At 38.7% G+C, this 20,016-nt stretch overlaps 1 protein-coding gene across 6 annotated transcripts in view; it reads right to left on the bottom strand.

Moving 5' to 3' along the window:
* The window catches only part of TRPS1 (transcriptional repressor GATA binding 1), a 240,334-nt gene that overhangs the window by 180,185 nt on the left and 40,133 nt on the right, over window positions 1-20,016 (bottom strand). For 2 of the 6 annotated variants that reach the window (XM_032467862.1, XM_032467863.1), the window contains exons 2-4: window positions 19,558-19,716; window positions 15,454-16,382; window positions 1,458-2,572 (exon numbers count right to left, since the gene is read on the bottom strand). In XM_032467862.1, coding sequence (XP_032323753.1) covers window positions 1,458-2,572; window positions 15,454-16,382; window positions 19,558-19,594 — 2,081 coding nt within the window. In that variant the 5' untranslated portion in view covers window positions 19,595-19,716. Of the gene's footprint in view, window positions 1-1,457; window positions 2,573-15,453; window positions 16,383-17,170; window positions 17,619-19,557; window positions 19,717-20,016 lie in introns of those variants that run through there. The other 4 variants (XM_032467865.1, XM_006193868.3, XM_032467864.1 and 1 more) reach the window with 3 other exon arrangements.

Raw genomic sequence — 20,016 nt, 5'->3', positions numbered from 1 at the left:
ACACTCACTGCAAGTGTGAACACATATTGGACTGCAGGACTGTCTTTCCCAGGGCTGACCTTATAAATTAAACAGTGTAAATCTCAGGAAAGTGTTTTCTGAACATTTAGATGCACTGTGAACATTAGGATGCCCTTCAAATTAACATCTAACATTATTAGCCTATTGTTGGACATAAAGTGCTTCATTACTGGTGACTGAGAAAACACACACACACACTTGTACTAACACACAACTCTTTAAAAGAACAAGAGGAACTATTTAAAATCTTGGGATGTGAAAATTAAAGTCACTAGATTTTTAAAGGAAGATGCTGAGTTTTCATATGAAAAATCACTTAAAAATAGTCAATAAAGCTCTTTACTTCAGTGCTTAGGAGCACAATAACAAGAAGGTACCCAATATGCCCTAAGCATATCAGAATGCACAATACTACCAGGATTTTGCAGAACTAATTCCTACTTATAACCAAAAATCAGTTTAAACTCTCCTTTAAGTGCTCTTTCCTGAAGGAGACCTTTCCTCATTTACCATATTGGGTTGTGTTGTCATTAGATTCAAATGCAGTGGCCTCTTCTTCATCCTTTATAACACTCATCACTCCTGTAATGATCTGCTAAGACCTTCCCTACCAAAGAGTGAGTTCCATGAGGGCACAGGCTGTGTTTATTTTCTTTTCTCCTACACAGTCAATGCCTGGCACAACGCGTATTTTTGAAGTTAATGAGTTAAGGAATGAATACATCCATGAAATAAAGATACATATTCTAATCTCATCTCTAGAAAGTATGAAAGATTAACTGCAACAATTAGCATCTATAAAGAGAATAGGATGAAAGTAGTAAGAAAACACCACCACATCCTATGTATATTTATGAATCTCAAACACGTTAAGCAACTTTCCCCATTTACAGTGTACAGAAATCCAAAGTCACACACATTACAGAATCCTCGCCCTCAGACTACTGTCTGTATGCAAAATAAGTATGTTGCTTAATTTTTTAAAGCTAGGGGAATGCCCGATTTCATTTTAAAAGAGAAAACAAGCAACATGTTCTTGAGCTGCTTGTTTCCCAGTTGGAAGAGAGACTAGAACACATCATAGTGGCATCTTTCATTTGGAGGCTGCTCCATCCAAAATCATGAGACCCAGAGTTGTACTTAGCAAGGACAAGGAAGCAAACTGTGGTTAAACCATCAGCATTATCAGCATCATTACAAATTTGAAAATACACTCAGTAGATGGTATAAAACAGGTATGAAACATAAGAGTAAACGGTCTGAAACAAGTGATCAAATTAAACTCTGTGATTATCACATCTACAACTATCATCTTCTACGTGATCATGTCCTGTAACTCCCCCAGGTCACCACAACCATGCCCAACAATTCTTAGGTCAGCCCTCTGAGGACTTCCTATCGTTTCCTCGCTACCTCCCAGCCCCAACAGGGCTTACCTGTAGTGTCGGGAAATCTCCTCCTCCACCTGGGTAATGAAATCACATTTGGTACATGAGTGTTCTTTGCTCTCCTTGACAGCCTGCTGCCCATCCGATCCTGGCGGGTGATTGCCTTCTTGTTTGACGTCTGATGCTTGGGACTCATGCACGCTCTCATAATGAAAGAGGAGCACGTCCACGTCGGGGGTGGAGAACGAGCACTGGTGGCACTGGTGTTTGACCCTCGAGCTTCCGGTCGCCCCGGGAGACAAGTGCAAAAGCAAGAGCGCGCAGTGGGAACAATTACTTTTTCTACAAGCAAACGGATAAGTAATTTCTCCAAGGTGCTTTTCTGGGCTGCAAAGGCCTCGGGGACAGAATGGACAGTGTTTTATGGTACACTTATGAATGTTGTGGAGCTGCTGATAATGGCGGAGGAGTGGCCCCACTACAATGACATCGGGGCCATGGCTTTTGGAATATCTAAAGTCACAGAACTGACAGTTGTAGCTGGTGACCATGTTATCCTCTGCTCCCTTGCTGGAGAAGTCCTTCTTCTTCGCCCCACTGGAGCCCTTGTCTGCCTTGGTCATTGGCTCGCCTTCTGCACTTTTGGCCATATCATTCTGATTGATGACAGAGCCCCTGCAAAGCTTATCATTCAGCTCTGGATTAAGGCCGCCATGCTGCTTGCCATAATGTTCGAGAAGCTTAAGCGAGCTAGCTGACTCACAGCTAAAACTACAAAATTTACACCAGTAGTAACTGGTGGCCTCTGTACCATTCTGTCTCGAGGAATCGAGGGGCTTGATGGGCACTGAGTAGCCAACAGGCGTGTCATCTCCTGCCTTGACTGTGATCTTGTCCTGCCACTTTCCCAAGTCTCCAGAATCACTGGACCGGAGGGCAGGGATGGATTTGTTAGAGTTTTTCTCCGCAGGTTTTGCACCCTCAGAGGAGGGGAGAGAAGCTTTTATTTTGTTCGGGTGCGTCTGAAGGAAATGTTGTTCTAGTTCAGTCGATGAGTTGCCCATATACGTGAAATTGCAGAATTTACAGCGGAAGTACTTGGTGTTTCCTTGGCAATCTGGTGTTTTCCGTCCAATGCCAATGAATGTTCCACCTGAAGTGACCTGGAATAGAAGAAATGGATGTTACCTTAAAAGTATCTTTAATTCAGTGCTTTTTGTAGGAGGGAGGAGGCGACACTGCCAAAATGTTCCACATCAAAAAATACAACAGTACTTCTGCTTATTGTGAAATCACTTGAATAATCAGAGTTAAAGAAATCCACTCTTCATTACTCAATAGCTACTCTATGAGAGGCTCATTATGCTAAACATTTTTGGCCAAAGTATCAGATGAAGGTAAGTAATAAGAGTACTATAATTCAAAGGATTTAATAATACATACTTTAAAAAAAATTTAGATGACAGCTTTCAATTAAGGAGGTTTTACTACTGCTTCCTTCAAATCATACGCCCGCAGAAGCATCCAAATCACACAGGGGTTTCTTCTCACAAAGCTAAACTTTGCTGTCAAAACCAGAGGCAGTTGCTCACAGATTGCTCAATGCGGACATTCTCCAAGGAAATCCTGTGTCCACCGTTTACAGCAATGAGGCTTAAGGCAAAGATGAGGTCTCTCTTTGGGGTAAAATAAAGGTGCGAAATGACCACACAAAATGGCTTATAAGTAAATCCTGAGCACGCACAATTGGTCTGAAAGTAAAATGAATGCAGTGACCTTGAAATCTTGGTGAAGGAGGACCAGCATAAGGAATTGACAAAGTTTCCCAATCCACTGGCAAATGAAAAGAAAGAAGCCTTCCAGGGCTTCGTGTGATGAAGGCTCTGTCTCACAGCAAAGACTCAGCCCCTCCTGTGAGAAGGTCATGGCGATAGTCAAGGGATATCCAAAATCAAGTAATTCCGCCATAAAAATCACCACAGCTCTTTCTATCCTAAATTACAATACTACGTAATGAAGGCCTTCAAAGAGCATCTCATATAAACCCTTGTCGAGGTGCACTGCACCAGGCAGCTTAACTAAGTGTCACCGCCCAGCAGCCAACATTCCTGGTTTAAAACAGAATTTTTGACAGAAAGGCTCCAAAGCGGGGGAGAGATTTCCTCTTGCAACAATCAGGGAATTTTTGACTTTCTCCAGCAACCAGATGCATCAGATTAAGCACGTGGCATAATCGTGCTCTGCCTTCTTCAACAGCTGCTCAGAAATGACATGTGTGATCACTGCTCATATCCAAATCACTTCGTGAGAAAAGTCTCAAGCATCTCAAAGTCATTTACAAGATGCTACTTAAGAAGCAAAGAATATTCCTTTAGCGTGCTGAGAGACATGCTTGTACTGTCCTGCACGGGGCGAAGACTGAAGCCTGTCCCGCCACTTTAAAGGGAGGTGTGACCTGGATCAAATTGCTTAACCTCCCTAGCCAACAGCTTCCTCAATGGAGGCAACCTTTAAACTTATTTCCAAAATTACAATCTAGGAAATGTGCAAAAACACACCAACAGTTCAACATTTACTGTTCCATTAAGATAATAATTGATGAAGGTCTCCCACAGCCCTTAATCTAAGGATGACAATGTTTCACTGCAGGCAACATCTATATTCACCACGGCAAACATCCACATTTCAGTCTGTCAAGAGCAGAGCACCATCTAACCAGAAGGGTGAGAATGTGGGCACCCTCCCAGGCAGCAACCTGACAGTTAATCACTGGTGTGCAGGATGCCCAAGCCAGGTCACACAAGATCATTCTATTCACCATTCTAACTTAGCACTTCAGTGACCAAAGCAACTAAAATCTGCAGCAAAATGTAATGCATAATATTGCAAAATCCCTCCATCTGTGTCCCAATTCACTAAAGGAGAGAAGAAACCCTGTTTTTTTTTTTTGTTTGTTTGTTTTTTTAAATACAAAAATAAAAACCAACAACAACTTTCAATAGGATGTCACGTACTTGGGTACTTTGTTCAGGAACTTCAATTTTGAACCAAAAGGGGCAAATTCAGAAGTATCAAAATCTTCTCTAATGTAAGTAAAGAAGGCCAGTGTACAAAATCTAAAGATGGAAATTCGCTTACTTTAGCTACCACATGGCTTCAGAGTTTCCGAGTTTCCCCAACAGGAATGTTTTGAACTTTTACTTATAGAACAGGGATTCCTTAGAAACCAGGACACATTATCCCCATTTCTCTGCCTGCAGTCTCCGAGCCTCATGTTCCATGTCCACACTGCAAGGGCTGAACACACAGTCTCAACAAATCCCTCAACTTACGATTCTGAAGTGAATTTAAATTATTACTAAGCAACATGGCTTCCCTTCCTGTATTTGACATAAACTGTGAGAGTCAGAACATCCAAGCTAAGAGAGACTCCTATCAGGAGAAGAGAACATTTCATACAACAAACTGCCAGTAAAGCATTTTGGTCTAGGATTAACTGAGCTATGACGAAAACTGCACTAAATCTTTTAAGTTGGTAGTGTCTGTGTGTTTTCAGCCAACTCCATTATTCAGGATGCTTTTAATGGTTATGCACTTTATGCTGAAAAGTGCCTTCATACTACCCGCTGCCCTTTGAAAAACCACCCAGGCAACCGAACAACACAAGGATCTCACTTAATGGCAAGAACAACAATACTGACACTTGTACAGATTATCCACTTGTCTTCTTGGTAAATAGCAGTTAATCATATTAGTATTATATACCATTAAAAGCTAATGTAATATTAGAATTACATATCTTACATATTATAAAAGCCAACTTTAGAAAACATAATTACTTAGTGTTCTATTCCTTTTCTTCCCAAAAGAAGCTCTTAAGGTTACATTTGCGACCATTTTTATACTTTCTCTGTTAAGAGATGTACACCTAAGTCGTGGTGAAATATGACTGACGTATACCACTTAGCTACCACTAAAATAAAATAAAGAGCATTATTATTTTAGGATACCATACCTAAGACTATTGACCACATTCATTTTATTTTCATGACCCCCCAAATATTGATTTAAAGCAATTCTTTTCTAGGTCAAACACTAATACAAAGCAAGAACAGTTCATGCAAAATAAGTGTTTTGCAGCAACAGTTTATTTAATCTTATTTCAGAGAATTATTTCAAACTCTGCGAATGGTTGAGCCCAGCAAGGAACAGAAAAAACTTATTCCCTTCAGATGACTATACTAAAAAGAGATCACAAGCAGAACAAAGAGTATAAACTTCAATCTTTCTTCTTTGGCTAACCAGAACTTTAACAATAACCCATAAATCCAGCAGTGCCTTTGATACAGATATCCACATTTTAAAATTCCTATTAAACTGCAAATTCTATTTGGACCAAAAATTACACCTATTCATTCATCCAGTTAGTAGCAACTCAGTATATAGCTTGTGCCAATTTCTGTGATCAATATCAAGATACAATACTGAAAAAGCCAGACCACAGTTCTGCCTTCAAATTACTTATATTTTAAGATCAAAATTTGTAGATAAAAACTTTTATTCATTTGTATTTATGTTCATTTGCATTTGTTTGCTCCCAAAGGAAGTTCCCAGGTTCAGTCCTGTGGAAAGACGCATCATTTAACCTCCTAGAACCTCAGTTCCCTCATTTTTATGGATAAAAATAATACTGTACACCTCACCATTGTATAGGATTATTCTCAGGATCAAGTAAGAGAACGTATCTGAAAATGATTTGCAAACTGTTGATCAGTGCCGACCAGCAGAACTCTCTCAGATGAAGGAGATGGTCCCTAGTCTCCCCTGCCCAACATGTCAGCCACGAGCGTGGCTACTGAGCACTTGAAATAGAGCTAGTGCAACCGACGGACTGATTTTTTTAATTTAACGTACATTTTTCTATGAATTTTTCAACAATTTAGTTTTAATTAACTGAAATTTAAATAGCCACATGTAGCGACTGAATACTACATCAGACAGAACCCTCTACAGTACTATTCACATGAATGAGACTATTATCTAATAAAATGAACTACCTAATTGAATTTCCCCTGCCAGTGAGAGGAAAAGACGAAATAGAAGGGGACGTGGTCAAGTCAAACTCAAGGACTTGTTACTCCTAGTATTCTTAGCTGAAAATGAAAAACTTCAGTTCTGCTTTTACTAAGCTAACACTTCCATTTACATTCCCTTGCGGACTGAGAAATGGTGTTTCATTCATCTTTGGAAGTAAGCAGGGGCTTGATACATTTTGGTTGAATGAATGAACTAGTTATTGAACATGTGAATCTCTCACTTACTTGGGATACACAAGTTATACTAACTCATGGCCCCATTATCATTGATTCAACCTGATGAATAAGAGTTTCCATCAAAAAAACCAGGAAAAATTGCATCTTTCATCCGAAAACAAATCACTATGGAGTCATTCGCTTGTGAATTCCAGTTACATGGAAACACCCACAATACTTGTTAGACGTGAAAAAAACAGATTTTAAGTTGTTTTCTACTGATTGAGGACTATGGTGTCTTTTTATTCTATTTTAACTTCAGTTTTAAAAACTATTTTTTCCATGTCGTATGTTTCATGCCTTTCATTTATAAATTTATCTACTTATGGCTTTTCACAAAAATCTTTCACTATGGAAGTTTAAAATATAAAAGGTTGGCTTATTTCAAGGTCTTTAACCTCAATTTAGCTCCTTCCTCCTAAAAATATGGAACAAAAACTTGTAAGAATAGTATCTAAAAGAATATGTCAAAGGAAAAGATTTTTTTAAAGCCTCAGAACTCTTAAAATGACATTTTAACACAAGTACGTATTTTTCAATGGAACAAAAAGAGGTGTTTGAACTAAATACAAACTCTTCCTTAGATGTGGTTCATTTTCAAGTACTGTAATTGATAGCAACAGAGACAATTAGGAAGGTACTAATTTAAAAGGACTTGAGGTTATGGGCTGATAGTCAAAAAAGTAAAACCTTAACAACAAAAGGCTAAGTTGTTAAAAATATCTGTTCAAATACTGAAGTCACAAATAACGTGAAGAAATCTGCCAGGGCCAATCTTGGCTGAAAATAACTATAGTCAGAATCAACGTGCTAATCTACATAGGGCTCTGTACAGAGCTCCAAAAAACCTTGCAGAATATACAGTGTGCTCGATCATGTGTCTTTGATGGAAATTAAATATTCAAAATTTCAAAAACAAATCTAATTAAATGGGAATCAGCTCAGGCTCATGCTATCATAGCCTATTCCTTGTGTCACTGGAATAAATCCCATAAACATCTTTGTCACATGGATTTTTAAGAGCTAACTAATTTTTGGGGGGGTACCAAGACAAATTGGTAGATGGGGCAAATCTAAGGGTAAAATACTGCCCATTCTTAATTATCTACCTTTTTATAGTAAGTGTTTTGGATGATAGTAATAAACAGTCTCTTCCAAACTGGCTTTCTTATTTTACTCAGCATAACATCCATCTAATTTTCTATGATCATTTGGCATTTGGACTGATTTAAAACCAGTTAACCTTCACGTCAGTCTCAATAATTTGGAAGACAATCTTTTAGGGGGAAACATGCAAAAGACTCTGGAAAATGCGGTTGCAAGTGGATGATAAGGCTGAGTACATTACGTGTAGCACTCCTCTCTTGCATCCGACCTGCTGTCGCCGCCGGCCCATGTGGAGATAAATAATAATTGCATGTTTGTTCTAAAGAGTGTCTTAGTGCGAAAACAGAGTGAAATCACTGTGGAACATTCTCCCTCCAAGGAAGGTGATTTGGGGCATGTCTACTATACATGTCAAGCACTGGGGAGACACCAAGGGATGACATGGTGCCAGACCTCCCACATGTCTGCGTTTTACTGCAGGAAGTTCCCACGTAAACAGATGACAACGATGCAGTATGTGCTTCTGCTGAGCAACGCACCAAGTTCCATGACCACACACAGGAAAAGCACCTGACCTACACTGACAGGCCCACAAAGGCTTCCGGAACGAGGTGACAACGGAGCTGTGGACAGATGAGTTGGCACCTGGGATGAGCCTCAAAGGCAATGATCTTGGAAAGGCTTTTCAGGTGCAGGAAACAAAATGAGTAAAGCATAAACAAGGTTGAAACAGTGGAAGCTGCTCTTGGGAAATGTGGGTGACGTTTGGGGAGTGAGAGAGAATTTACAAAAGTGGTATCTTAATTAAGAGTCTGTATGGAATTATATACAAATAATGAAAATGATCTATTTTCTTATAGAAAGTAGACCTATGCTTCCTACAAAACATAGGAAGACTAATCTGTAAGGAGAATTTTTAAAAATTGAAGGAAGGGAGGGAAAGACAGAGGGTAAGAGGAGAGAGGAAAGAAAGGATAGAGAAAGAGGAAGGAGGGGAAAAAAAGAACAGAACGGGACAGAAAGAGAAAGAAAATAAGAAACCACTAAGAATGTACTAAGTAAACATTAAGGGTGGTGCCGCGAAAGAATAAAGACAGAAAGACTGGGACAAATCACTCAATTGTTTGGAGAGCGAGACATATCGGAAAGAAATCCCGAGGAACTGACATTTCCATCCTGACTGACTCAAAAACGGGAGTCTAGAAAAAAGGAGAGAGAAAGACAGTTGTTTTAGGGAAGGGGCTAACAATGTGACGCATACACATGTTGACTCTGAGAGCCGGTTGGAACATCAAGGTGGAGCTACCTACCCCGTCAGCTGGAAAAACAGGTCTTAGAACAAACCACTGCTAATGGTAGGAATCCCAATATGTTACGTGGCTCATGAAAGAATTCAGATGCCTTTAATCTTCCGTCAGCAGATCATCTAAATATTAAAGAAATTTGCTGGACAACTGGACAAGTAGACTCTTTCTGAATTCTCAGGCTCCTCACGGCACCCGGTTTCCTCGCTTTCAGCATCTGGGGAACTCGCACAGCTCCGAGCGCGGGTGGGGAGTGAGTACGCTCAAATTAGACACTCTAAAGGCATTCGGAGTTTCTCTGCTTCCACACCCATCCCTGTACTTACTCAGAGGCAAAGAATAAAACCTTAATTACACAGTCTTGGGGAACACACACGGAATCTGGGTACATCTCCTTAACATTTTGATCTTTACAGAAAAATGAACCCAGAGTGTGCCTAGTAACCAACTCCCAGACCATCTATCAGATCATAAATTCCTAAAACAAAGTCCTCCAAATGAGTGGAATATGAAGTAAATCAAATACATGATGATGTGTCCTTTAACGTGGGGATAAAACATCACATCCTTAATTGATGAAATCAAAATTGGGCCCTTACTATCAGAACTAGTTTCTGTAGCCAAAGTACCAGGGGAAATGGATCATAGTAAGTAAAAAAAAAAAAAAAAAAAAAAAAAAAAGACAAATCAGCACAATTAATTTTCTTTTCAATGATTTCAGTTATAAGCTAGTACGTTCAAATAAGGCAGCATTACACTACGCAAACTCGATAAGAGGTGATCTCAAAGAAATCGCTGATGTCTCCAAACTCACTGTGATTCACAGGGTATGCATCAAAACACTCTGGTGCACTAGTCTTCTGTCTCCTCCCTTACATGCAGTTGGCCTGTCTTCTGTCGCTTTCCGAGTTGCAGTAAACTCAGTCTTCTAATCGGGAAGGCCATAAATCATAGCGGTTGTGAAGGAAGGCTTCTGTAGCCTATCTACCCTGGTTTCCACCCCATTTACCCTACTTAACACAGCTCTGTGACCTTGGGCAGGTTACTTTCATTTTTTTATGCCTGTTTCCTCATTTTTTAAAATGGATATAATGGTAGTATCGACTTCCAAGGGTTTTCAGGAAGATGAGTTAATTAATACATGTAAAGAGCTTAGATCTACACATACACAGAAGAAACTTCATCAATGTTAGCTATTATTAGGAGTGAATCCCAAACTGAGGGGAAAGAAACAGGAGGTAAGTACAATTTTGATTATGTAACCTAAACAATGAAAGAAGACAGACCAAATTAAAAGTCATACAGAAAAACAGATTTTACATTTGATTTTCAATTGAAATGTAAACAAGGTCTTCTCTGATACTCTGAACATGCATAACATTTATTTCAAATTTTAGAACCATATGATGAAGAATTCAAGAGGACCAAGGTCTAATGACTCTCGGAAACAGACTCCATAAAGGAAATCAGAAAATGAAAGAGAACTTCTCTCCTTCTCCAAACTTCCCTGGGGTTAGCACACTACTTATGTATCTGTGTTTCCAACAGCTGCACGTATGCTGTAATTGCAATGACCCAAGGAACAAAAAGCACTGAATAATCTGTTGGCTTGATATGGTTAGCAGAACATGCCAGACAAGGATAAAATTTTTTTTAAGAGTTGAATAATGCTAAATTTGATTGAATGCACTGATAACCATGATTCCTTCTTCTAAACATTCTGCCTAGAGAGAAATACGCATATCCAAGAAAGTGATACGTGTTCTCTAAACAATAGCAAATAAACCGAAAATCAAAGCGGGACTGACATTTATCATACTGACCCTCTTGTAACCAAGCCAAATGGAAATCTAACCGTCATGCAGGTAAAAGGATTAGTGAAGATGGTCAAACTACTCCATTCCACCCGGGTGGCTCCGTTATCCAGCTCGGCCATCTTCACGATGGAAATAACCTGGTAAATGCCAGAACTTTGCTTTGCTTTTATAGCCTTAGGGTGAGCATATGTTTTATTTTGCACACTTTATTACTTGTTAAAGAGACACAGTCCTGAAAGTAAGTATGGGTTCATATGCCAAACATTCTGTACTCTAGAATCCGGAGTGATTAAAGTCTCATTCACCAGTTCTTCTAAAGCGCAATTGTCTTCAACTCAGAAAAACAAAGCAACAGAACCTACCAAGATCTACAACTTCCCTCCTGCTCCAGATCAAAGAAAACGGCAAAGCAAAAAATAAATATTTGGAAGGAAAATTCAAGAAAAGTCAAAATAGACCAGAATAAGATAAATGTTCTCTGGATTTTTTTTCTTTTTTTCTGCCAGGCCAAACTGTAACCCCTGTTCAAATGAATGTACGGGCAGAGATTAACAATCTGTAAAGCTCATGGAGTTAAATATGTTGAAAATATAAATACAAAGGGTGACTTCCTAGCTTGAAAATCTGTTCTTCCTGCTTCTAACATGCCATATTGTGCAACTCTGATGAAAATATTTACAAAACAGAAACATAGTGCTCCCAGCTCAAACACAAGACAGTCACTGGTAAGTTAATAGTGAGAGTCTTCTGTTAACCTTAGAATCTCATTAAAGGCCAACATGAACTTAATAGCCTGGCATCCTGTCGCTCCCTTCTTGCAGTCCTGAATAATTCAAAATACTGGAAAGGTTTCCTAATATGAAAAGGCAGCATACATGTCGTGAGCATTTATAAACTTGGGCTAGCTTAAACACTTTCCCGTGGGAAGCACAACTTGACGGGACTCCGACTTTTACAACCTGATCTGAGGGCTAAGAGCTCCCCCATAAAGATGATGCAAACACCCTAATGCACAGCACATTAAGCCCTAATGAAACAGCAAAGTCCGCATTTAACAATGCAGGCCTCCATTCAGCGACGGTTTAAATATAAGCATAATAAAGCAGATTAAAAAGAAAGAGGCTGTAATTACTTTCTGAAGAACTCCATCCCTCGTCCTATTATTTGGTCTACATGGGAGCCTCAAAGGCTGAACACAGGTAGTAAAAATTACAGGAAGGGCTTGCCAACCAAGCCACGTCCATTATTTTTTTTTTTTAATTAAGCAGAATAATTGGTAAAACATGCAAGGGAAATTTCAATATTGGGAAACTAACATGCCGATCAAGTCAGTTAGTCCTACACTAGTCACTGTATCTTTCCTTGTCTTTTTCTTGGTCAAGATTGTCACCTCTGCTGATTTCAGGGATGAGTATGCTATCTCACCGCGTGGGGGGGACTTGAATTCAACAGACTCAGAGACGACGGTCCTGATTTTTATGATGGCCCTTTAAAATGACCTCCATGATCTGGCTGGGGCTTTATCGACCATGCCGTGCAAAGAAACATGGTTGTTTGACATTATTTTTACCAACTTGTAATTCTTTGACTTCATGATGTGCAATAAAATTTACACAGAAGTGGATATTGTCAGTACAAGTACGTCTAAACTTCAATTATTAACGCCAAATATACCTCAAATAATCTGAACTTGGAACTAGAAATCTTAACATTGGTTTAAATTATTTCTTTTTCCCCAACCGTACACATCGTGTTTGCACTCAAGTCAGTTCAGATTATTTAAAACCATCCATGTCAAATCAAAATACAGATCAAAGCCACAGAATTTCTGTCTTCTACGTCTAGCTTCTGCTCCTTTTTTCTTGGCCTAAAATGTCATAAATCTATCATTAACCACCAACTGTCCTGAATGTTAAAAAAAAAAAGAAAAATTAACTGAAAAAGATGAATGAATTGGTCATCTATTACTTCAACCAGCTTAAATTACGGATTGGTATCAGTAATTATTGTAATAATTATTTGTCTGTAATCCTCGTATTCACCAACATGTTTTTATTAGAATCCAGGCAAGCCACAAACATGCTATAAATTTCGGACAAACCTGCATTAAAGAAATTCTACAGTCAGCGTCTCTTTTCCCAGAGCTTTCAGTCTCCACACAGTTCAAGTGCCAAGCAAAGAACCTCTCAAATGACATTTCAGCAACCCAAACACAGGTGGGGAAAAAGGGGGGATTTCAGATATGCTTGTATTTAATTTATGCACCTAGGGGTGCTGTTCGATATTTATTTCAGCATAAAAGTATTAGTAAGTGACTGATCTTCAGACGCATTTCTACACCAACATCTGGTGTGTGTAAAGTATTCAAGATGAGCATTTGGCCTAAAAAGTGTATTTGGTGGGATCTTCCTAAACTGAAGAACGTTAACTCTTTCAACCTATTTCTATAGCCAACAGTCTCTTTGAAGGAATCACCCACTTTTTCTATAGACAGTCATTTTCCATTTTTAGCCATACTATTTCTCTTTGGAAAAAAAAAAATTGATCTTAACAAGATTATCATCCCACATGCAGCTTCCTAGCATTTTCTGTCTTCTGCACCGTGGGCTTCTGCAAGGATTTAGGAGACAGCAGAGTCTAGGATCAGCTGTTTTATTTCTAGTTCTATTAGTTCAAACTCAGAGAACTCACACATCTGTTTCATTTCTAAAATCGCTGCCCAGGAAAAGTGTCCAGCTCATTCTGCCCAAACATAAACTTTACTATAAATAACTAAGAACCTAACAAATAACTATTTGGGGGAAATGGAAGTGTGTTTAAAAATCTGAATTCTTCCAAACTATAGGCCTCAGTAATCTTCGTTTTAGAGCCTTCCTGACGGCCCAGATCAGCTTCCCTCAGAAGTTGTCCCCAGAGTGAACAAGCTGAAACCCCGGCCGGAAATCCAGGTAGTAACATCATATTCCTCGCTAATTATAAAACACCGTTTCACATGCTGACATTACTCACTTCCAACCCTTTTATCTGAAACACGTATTTGCTTTCCAATCATAGTTTGACAGCAGAGTGTATCTGACATAAGACAGTGAAATGATCTTTAATAAGACAGCAGTTCAAAGCATGTAGCTTTCATGCATAATAACTATGTTGGCTTAATTTGCTGCTCCGCAGAAATCATTCTATTTGTGGAAATTCACAAAGTAAGATGGAATTTTTAAGAGAGCTTTACAAAGATGAAACTGGCTTTTTGAGGGTTCTTCTTTATACCTCCCTTAAAGTGATAAGATTGCCACTCTGATATTTTCTAAGGACTTGGAAATTTCTCTTCTGATTCTCCTTACAAGTATGGCAAAATACGTTCACTACCTGTTATTTATAACCCCTTTGCCTGCCTTTCTTAATTGGCACTAGGTCAAAAGAGATGTCCAGAACAAATGTGCTGTAGCTACTGAGTTGATAAAAATGACTGATATTTTAAATGATGCAGGGGGTCAAATAAGTGTGATGCGTTTTCATTCGTTCTCTGGTTCTTCTTCTAATCGTTCCTAAAGAAGGTTAATATTAAACCTATATGTTTTGAAATCCCTGGCCTAATAATACAATAAAATTCTACAGACTTAACAGAAACTACTATGTTTTCCCAAGCTGATCATGAGTTTCAACTATGTTAAAATTGTTAAAATAAAATGAGTACATTACTTAAGAGTCTGCCCTGCATTTCATTCTATTTGAAATAGTTTTTTTTTTTTAATTTCACATATGCTATAAACAAATACAGAAAAGTAGATGAAAAAGGTAGGCCAGTTTTAATGAAAGTCGAAATCTAAATTACTATTAAATGCTTTCATAAATCACGATTTTCTTTAAATGCGGGAAGGAATGCTTTATTGGCCCATACGAAGATCATCCTGGTGTCCCTAGTACTTTCAATCCCATTAAGTTCTTTTTAATCAATGTAAAATTTTATTTTCAAAGTTGCATTTGCAATTAATTACATTGCCTTTTGAGTAGCCCATCTCTGCAACCATCAGTGTGACCCAAATCCGGTCCAGTTTGGCTGAGTGTAAAATCAAATCCTCATCCAAGACACAGGAAAGACCCTCCCTGAAGGAAAGACCATAGCAAAAGATTTACAATCTAAAACTAGAACAAAGCACGAATTACTACCATGTAGAACCATAAAGATTAGTGCCATTTTTGGAAGACTCTGAAAACATCAAATTACCATGAAATACGTCCAGAAATATGAAGCCTAGCTAATTCCATGAAAAGTCTTTTCCCAGCCTAATAGAAATGTTGGGATTATTTTCCATGATGAGAGGCTAAAGATAACTCTGAATACACATTTGGATGAAACAGCTACGGCAGGCGTCTGTCTCGTCTGCTCCATCTAGCAGGCTACCCCTTTGGCCTTGGGAGGCTGACTGTAACATGCATGCAAGAACTCACAGTTCACTACTAAGAACTCTTTCTGTACAAAGAGACCACAATGCAAAGCACAAACCTGTACATCATAGGTCCCATTTAGTAAAACAGGCCTTGAGGAATTGATGTCTTGCAGCACACCAGAAAGCATGGAACGGTTGACTTTCTGGAAGTCTTTGGAATGGCTGAACTGCACCATGTTATGAAGGGCCAAGATTTTGCTGTCCAGCTCAGCATCCTGCCTGGTGCGGTTATGCAGTCCTAAGTGATACTTTCGGAAGTGCTTAATCAGATCTGTGGGGTCATTGCCATAGTAACCATAGCCACAGATATTGCATTTAAAGTCCTGAAGCTCTGGAGACAGAGGTGCCGGGTCTGGGTTGTCGTTGACCAGTAAGTCGGTTTTCGATTTATTCAGTCTCACACCCCCATCTGAAGGCACTTGTGGGTTTTTGGAGGCCACTGAAACTGGGCTGGAGCCTTGACAATTGACTTGACCACTCTGCGCTTGCCCTGTTTCCTCCGTAGCCTTTGGTGACATCTTATGATCTTCCTTCATCTCCAATGAGTCCCCTGATGGGGTGCAGGCCATATCTTGAGGGTCATCTGCCTCTGCTCTTTGAGGAGACTTCAAGGGCTCACAGACTCCCCCAGCAGCTGGAGATGAGAAAGCCAACATATTTCTCTCTGTCACCTCATCATGTGGGTAGGAGGGATGGTTTCCTCCCTTACTGGGGCTCTCATAATTGAAGCCAGCCTTCTCACTCAGGACTGAGCTTTTTAAGTCCTTCTTACTGCTAGAAGAGGGATCTGGGACAGGCAAGCTAGGTTCCTCCTTATTATTCAGTTCTGCAGCATCACTCTGATCCGTATTTTCTGACATCTGATCTGCAGAAAGTTCTTTGTTCTTTCCAGATACCTTGCTTTCTGTACCGACAGGCTCCAGGGTCTGGCCCTCGCCTTCACTAGCAATGTTTCTCAGAGGGGGATTCTTTTTCCGGACCATATCTGTAAAGATACAAGGAAAAGGAAGATACAGGGTTATTTGCAACTTACTGGCATGTCAGCTAATCTAGAACATTTTACTTACTCTATGCAAAACTTTTTAAGGTGCATAATAATAATAAAGAAAAACTCCTCTAGGAAAAAAATCAGTTTTAAGAATAGCAGAAAAATTGAGACTAAAGCCAACAATTTACATTTAGAATTATTTTTGCCATAAAGAGTGGCTCATTTATTATTTTTAAAATGGTTTTATGAATACCAAGGGATTAATTATTATTACTAGCTCTATCTTTCCTATTAGTTACTCTAGCCTGCAATTATATTTTTTGTTCAATTTCTTCCTTCAGGTATAGCTGATAGATGTATGCTTCTATATTTATCGGTGTTACATACAATGTGTAATATGCACACGTGTTACGTTTATAGAATATATATACACATGTTTATGCTTATAGAATATATATTACGTGTTTATTTATATGATATATATATGTATATAAACAACATAAAGTGAAACTCGATATTGTTACACTTTGTGCAATCAAGATATAAATATAGTTTCAACCAAAATATCCTCATAGTCAAAAGACAGAAACAGCATGTTATAAACAATGAGAAAACTGCCCGTTTACTTTCAGGAATGGACGATAACAAATGTTTCATCTCTGCCCTCCTGCTGAATTACTTTAAGCCCCCTTTGGGGAGCTTTCTGAAAGAAGGGCAGCCTAGTACACATCACAGAGGCCAGGCTGGGTTTTACAAGGGCTTCATCCAGCGTGATGGGAACCTACCTAAGCCCCGGGTTTCTGTGCACAGTGCGGTGGGAAGAGTACCAATTCCACCATCAGGAGCACTTCGGAAATTGACTAACGTGAAATGTTCAATTGAACCGTATGACATTGTCATTTTGTAGCTCAACATGGCCAACTGTTACCAGTTTCCTATGGTTCACCTTAACGTGGTAGCTCAACTGTGCCTTTCAAGCTAATGGCATCGTAAGTAGGGTCCGAATAAGAACGTTGTGACAAAGTCCTCTAAGGGAGTCTAATGAATCAGAACTCTAAGGGTACGAAGAGATAGGAAACACATTGTGTCCTGCCAATAAAAGAATGCAGTAACAAAGAGAACTGTGGAGAACTGAGGTTCACAGCCTGTGCTCCTTAATCATCCAGCTGAAAAACCGTAAAGTGCTCTGTGCGCCATCACCCCAACTGTCTCTTGGAAAAACCCACCTGTGACTGACTAATAAACCAAGCCCTCTTCACTAGCTGATGCTACCACAAGGGCAGACTGAACGGAGTTAGTAATGATTATTCCAGTGTCGTACAAAAATCCAAATTAACAGCATGTTTTAGTCATTCTTATCTATAACTTCTCACAAGTGCTGAGGAACCACACTGGTGTGGGATACATGGGGATATCTCCACTTCTTAAAAGCTAGCCAAGCAGTTTTTATAATATGAATCACAGAACCAAGACAATGTACTAGTTAGAGTATAAGGAATTGTTTACAAGGTAAAAAAATCACTTTCTTGAATAATGTCAAAAATACTATAACTGTACTTATTAAGAAAGTATACTGCTCTCCTCATATGCCAGTGATGTTAGTCATCAATACCCATGGAATCTCCCTCTTGGAACAGGAACAACCAACAACAACAACAACAACAACAACAAAACCATTTATAGGATGAAGGATTGAAGTTTCAGGTGAAGGTGATGTTGTGAGGCATGTAAACCTGGCTGGCATGAGCAGGGAGGGGACAGGGGAGGGGATGTCCTCTTCACCTTGGTGTCATTACCATCGGCTCCTAAAATTAACGAAGCCAGGTAACCATCATTAAAAAAATGGAACACTGGTTAACTAATTTATCTTTTAATGTTTGCATTTGAATGTCTTGTTTGTTGACCCTGACGTTTTAGGAGACTTCTATTCCACTGTTGGAAGAGACAGAACTTGGGAACAACACATGGAAGCCTGGAGGCCAATCTTAGGGTAGTCAACAAAGAGAGAAGTAAAAAGGAAAGGAGGAAAAGAACAAAAGGGAAGCTTAAGAAATAAGTTGTAGTTTAAAATATAAGAGCTGAGTAAAAAATAGACTCTTTCAACTTGGTCTACAGTAAAGGAAATACTAGTTTATAGAGTATCAGCCATTCCTGCATATAAAAATGTGCTGATTTGGTATAATATCTTTTGCTTTTCTCTCCAGAATTTCCTGTTTGTTTGTTTTTCCATTAGATTTTAACATTTTAACATCTTCCATCTTCTCCTTCATGGAAATAAAATCTAACAGTGACGCACCAAAATGAATAAAAATCTATATGAAAGGCAGGATTCATGAAGAAAAGAGGATAAAATAATCCAATTCATTAAGATCATCCTTCCATTAAAATGAAAAGAAAATTGTTTATGCCCATATATTACGGTCAGAGTGCTGAGCAAAACAGTAACATCTTACATAGCAAGGGAACTAAGATAAAATACTTAAAAGTGAATAGTCATAAACATGTTAATAACTGAACAAAATAATGTATTTTTCAGAACAACAAAAAAATTGGATCTTGTTGATTTATCATTACCATGAAGAAAAGTAACGGGTCATTCATAGTTTAAAAACAACTCAATCAGCATCTATAGTGACTGAGAGAAAATATGGTTTAATTAAATTATCATCCTTTCAAATTTCAGTTCCTTCTTCCACCCAAGAACAGAGCTTTAAAACCCATACGACTTACTGACTCCTTACGCCAAATAGGGTCCTTAATAATATACATCGCAAAGAATGTTAAACTGCTAAAACTTCAAAGAAAGATCAGAAAGGTCATTTGGGTTTTATTTTTTGTTGTGGGGGGAAGGGGGCATGGTCTTTTTAGTTGCTTTAAAAAAAAACGTGGCTAATTTAGTTGACTACACTTTGAAGTAGTTAGAGAAAAAATAATTTTTTACTGGAATTATATCGCCATAATTTTTCGGAATGACATATTATGTAAATATAAGCACATTCGCAGTACTTCTAAGTGGAAGGAACTCCCCTAACAACTCATAAGTTAGATACCGTAAGACTAGACCCACCCTCAAGCTATTATCTCTAAGACAAATAACAGATTGCATGACGTTTCACTGTGTGCCAAGAACTTTTCCAGTTAACATTTCCACTTGAAAAAATAGATCACATACTTGTAAAATCATACCCAGCATTGACTTCATAAGGCATGTGGCTTTAGAGTGCTTTTTACAATTATTAATTCTATTAGTCAACTAGCAGGAGGGCTAATGCAATTGTCTTAGAAGACGCTCAGAAGACACAGAAGACATTTTGAGAGCTGATCTGTATATCTGCAAAACAAAACAAAACAAAAAATTTCCTTCCTAAATGATATAAACATACTTGAATGGATCACACCAAAAATATATTACTATGCCAGCACCACGGGCTGCTCGAAAGACACCAGATAAAAGCACGAACCTTGGGCGAGACTTTTCTCCCTCCCGTGGGTTTTAATAAAGAAGCAGGAGAAGGAGGAACATGATATAAAAGATTAGAAGTCATCTTCACAGTAAACTGTCATGTTGGCAAAATTATTTAACCTTGAAATCCCCCTGAACTTTAAGGACCACAATACTTACCTGTATTGG

This window comes from Camelus ferus, chromosome 25 (assembly GCF_009834535.1).
Source record: "Camelus ferus isolate YT-003-E chromosome 25, BCGSAC_Cfer_1.0, whole genome shotgun sequence".
Taxonomy (NCBI): domain Eukaryota; kingdom Metazoa; phylum Chordata; class Mammalia; order Artiodactyla; family Camelidae; genus Camelus; species Camelus ferus.
This window is presented reverse-complemented; position numbering and strand designations above follow the sequence as displayed.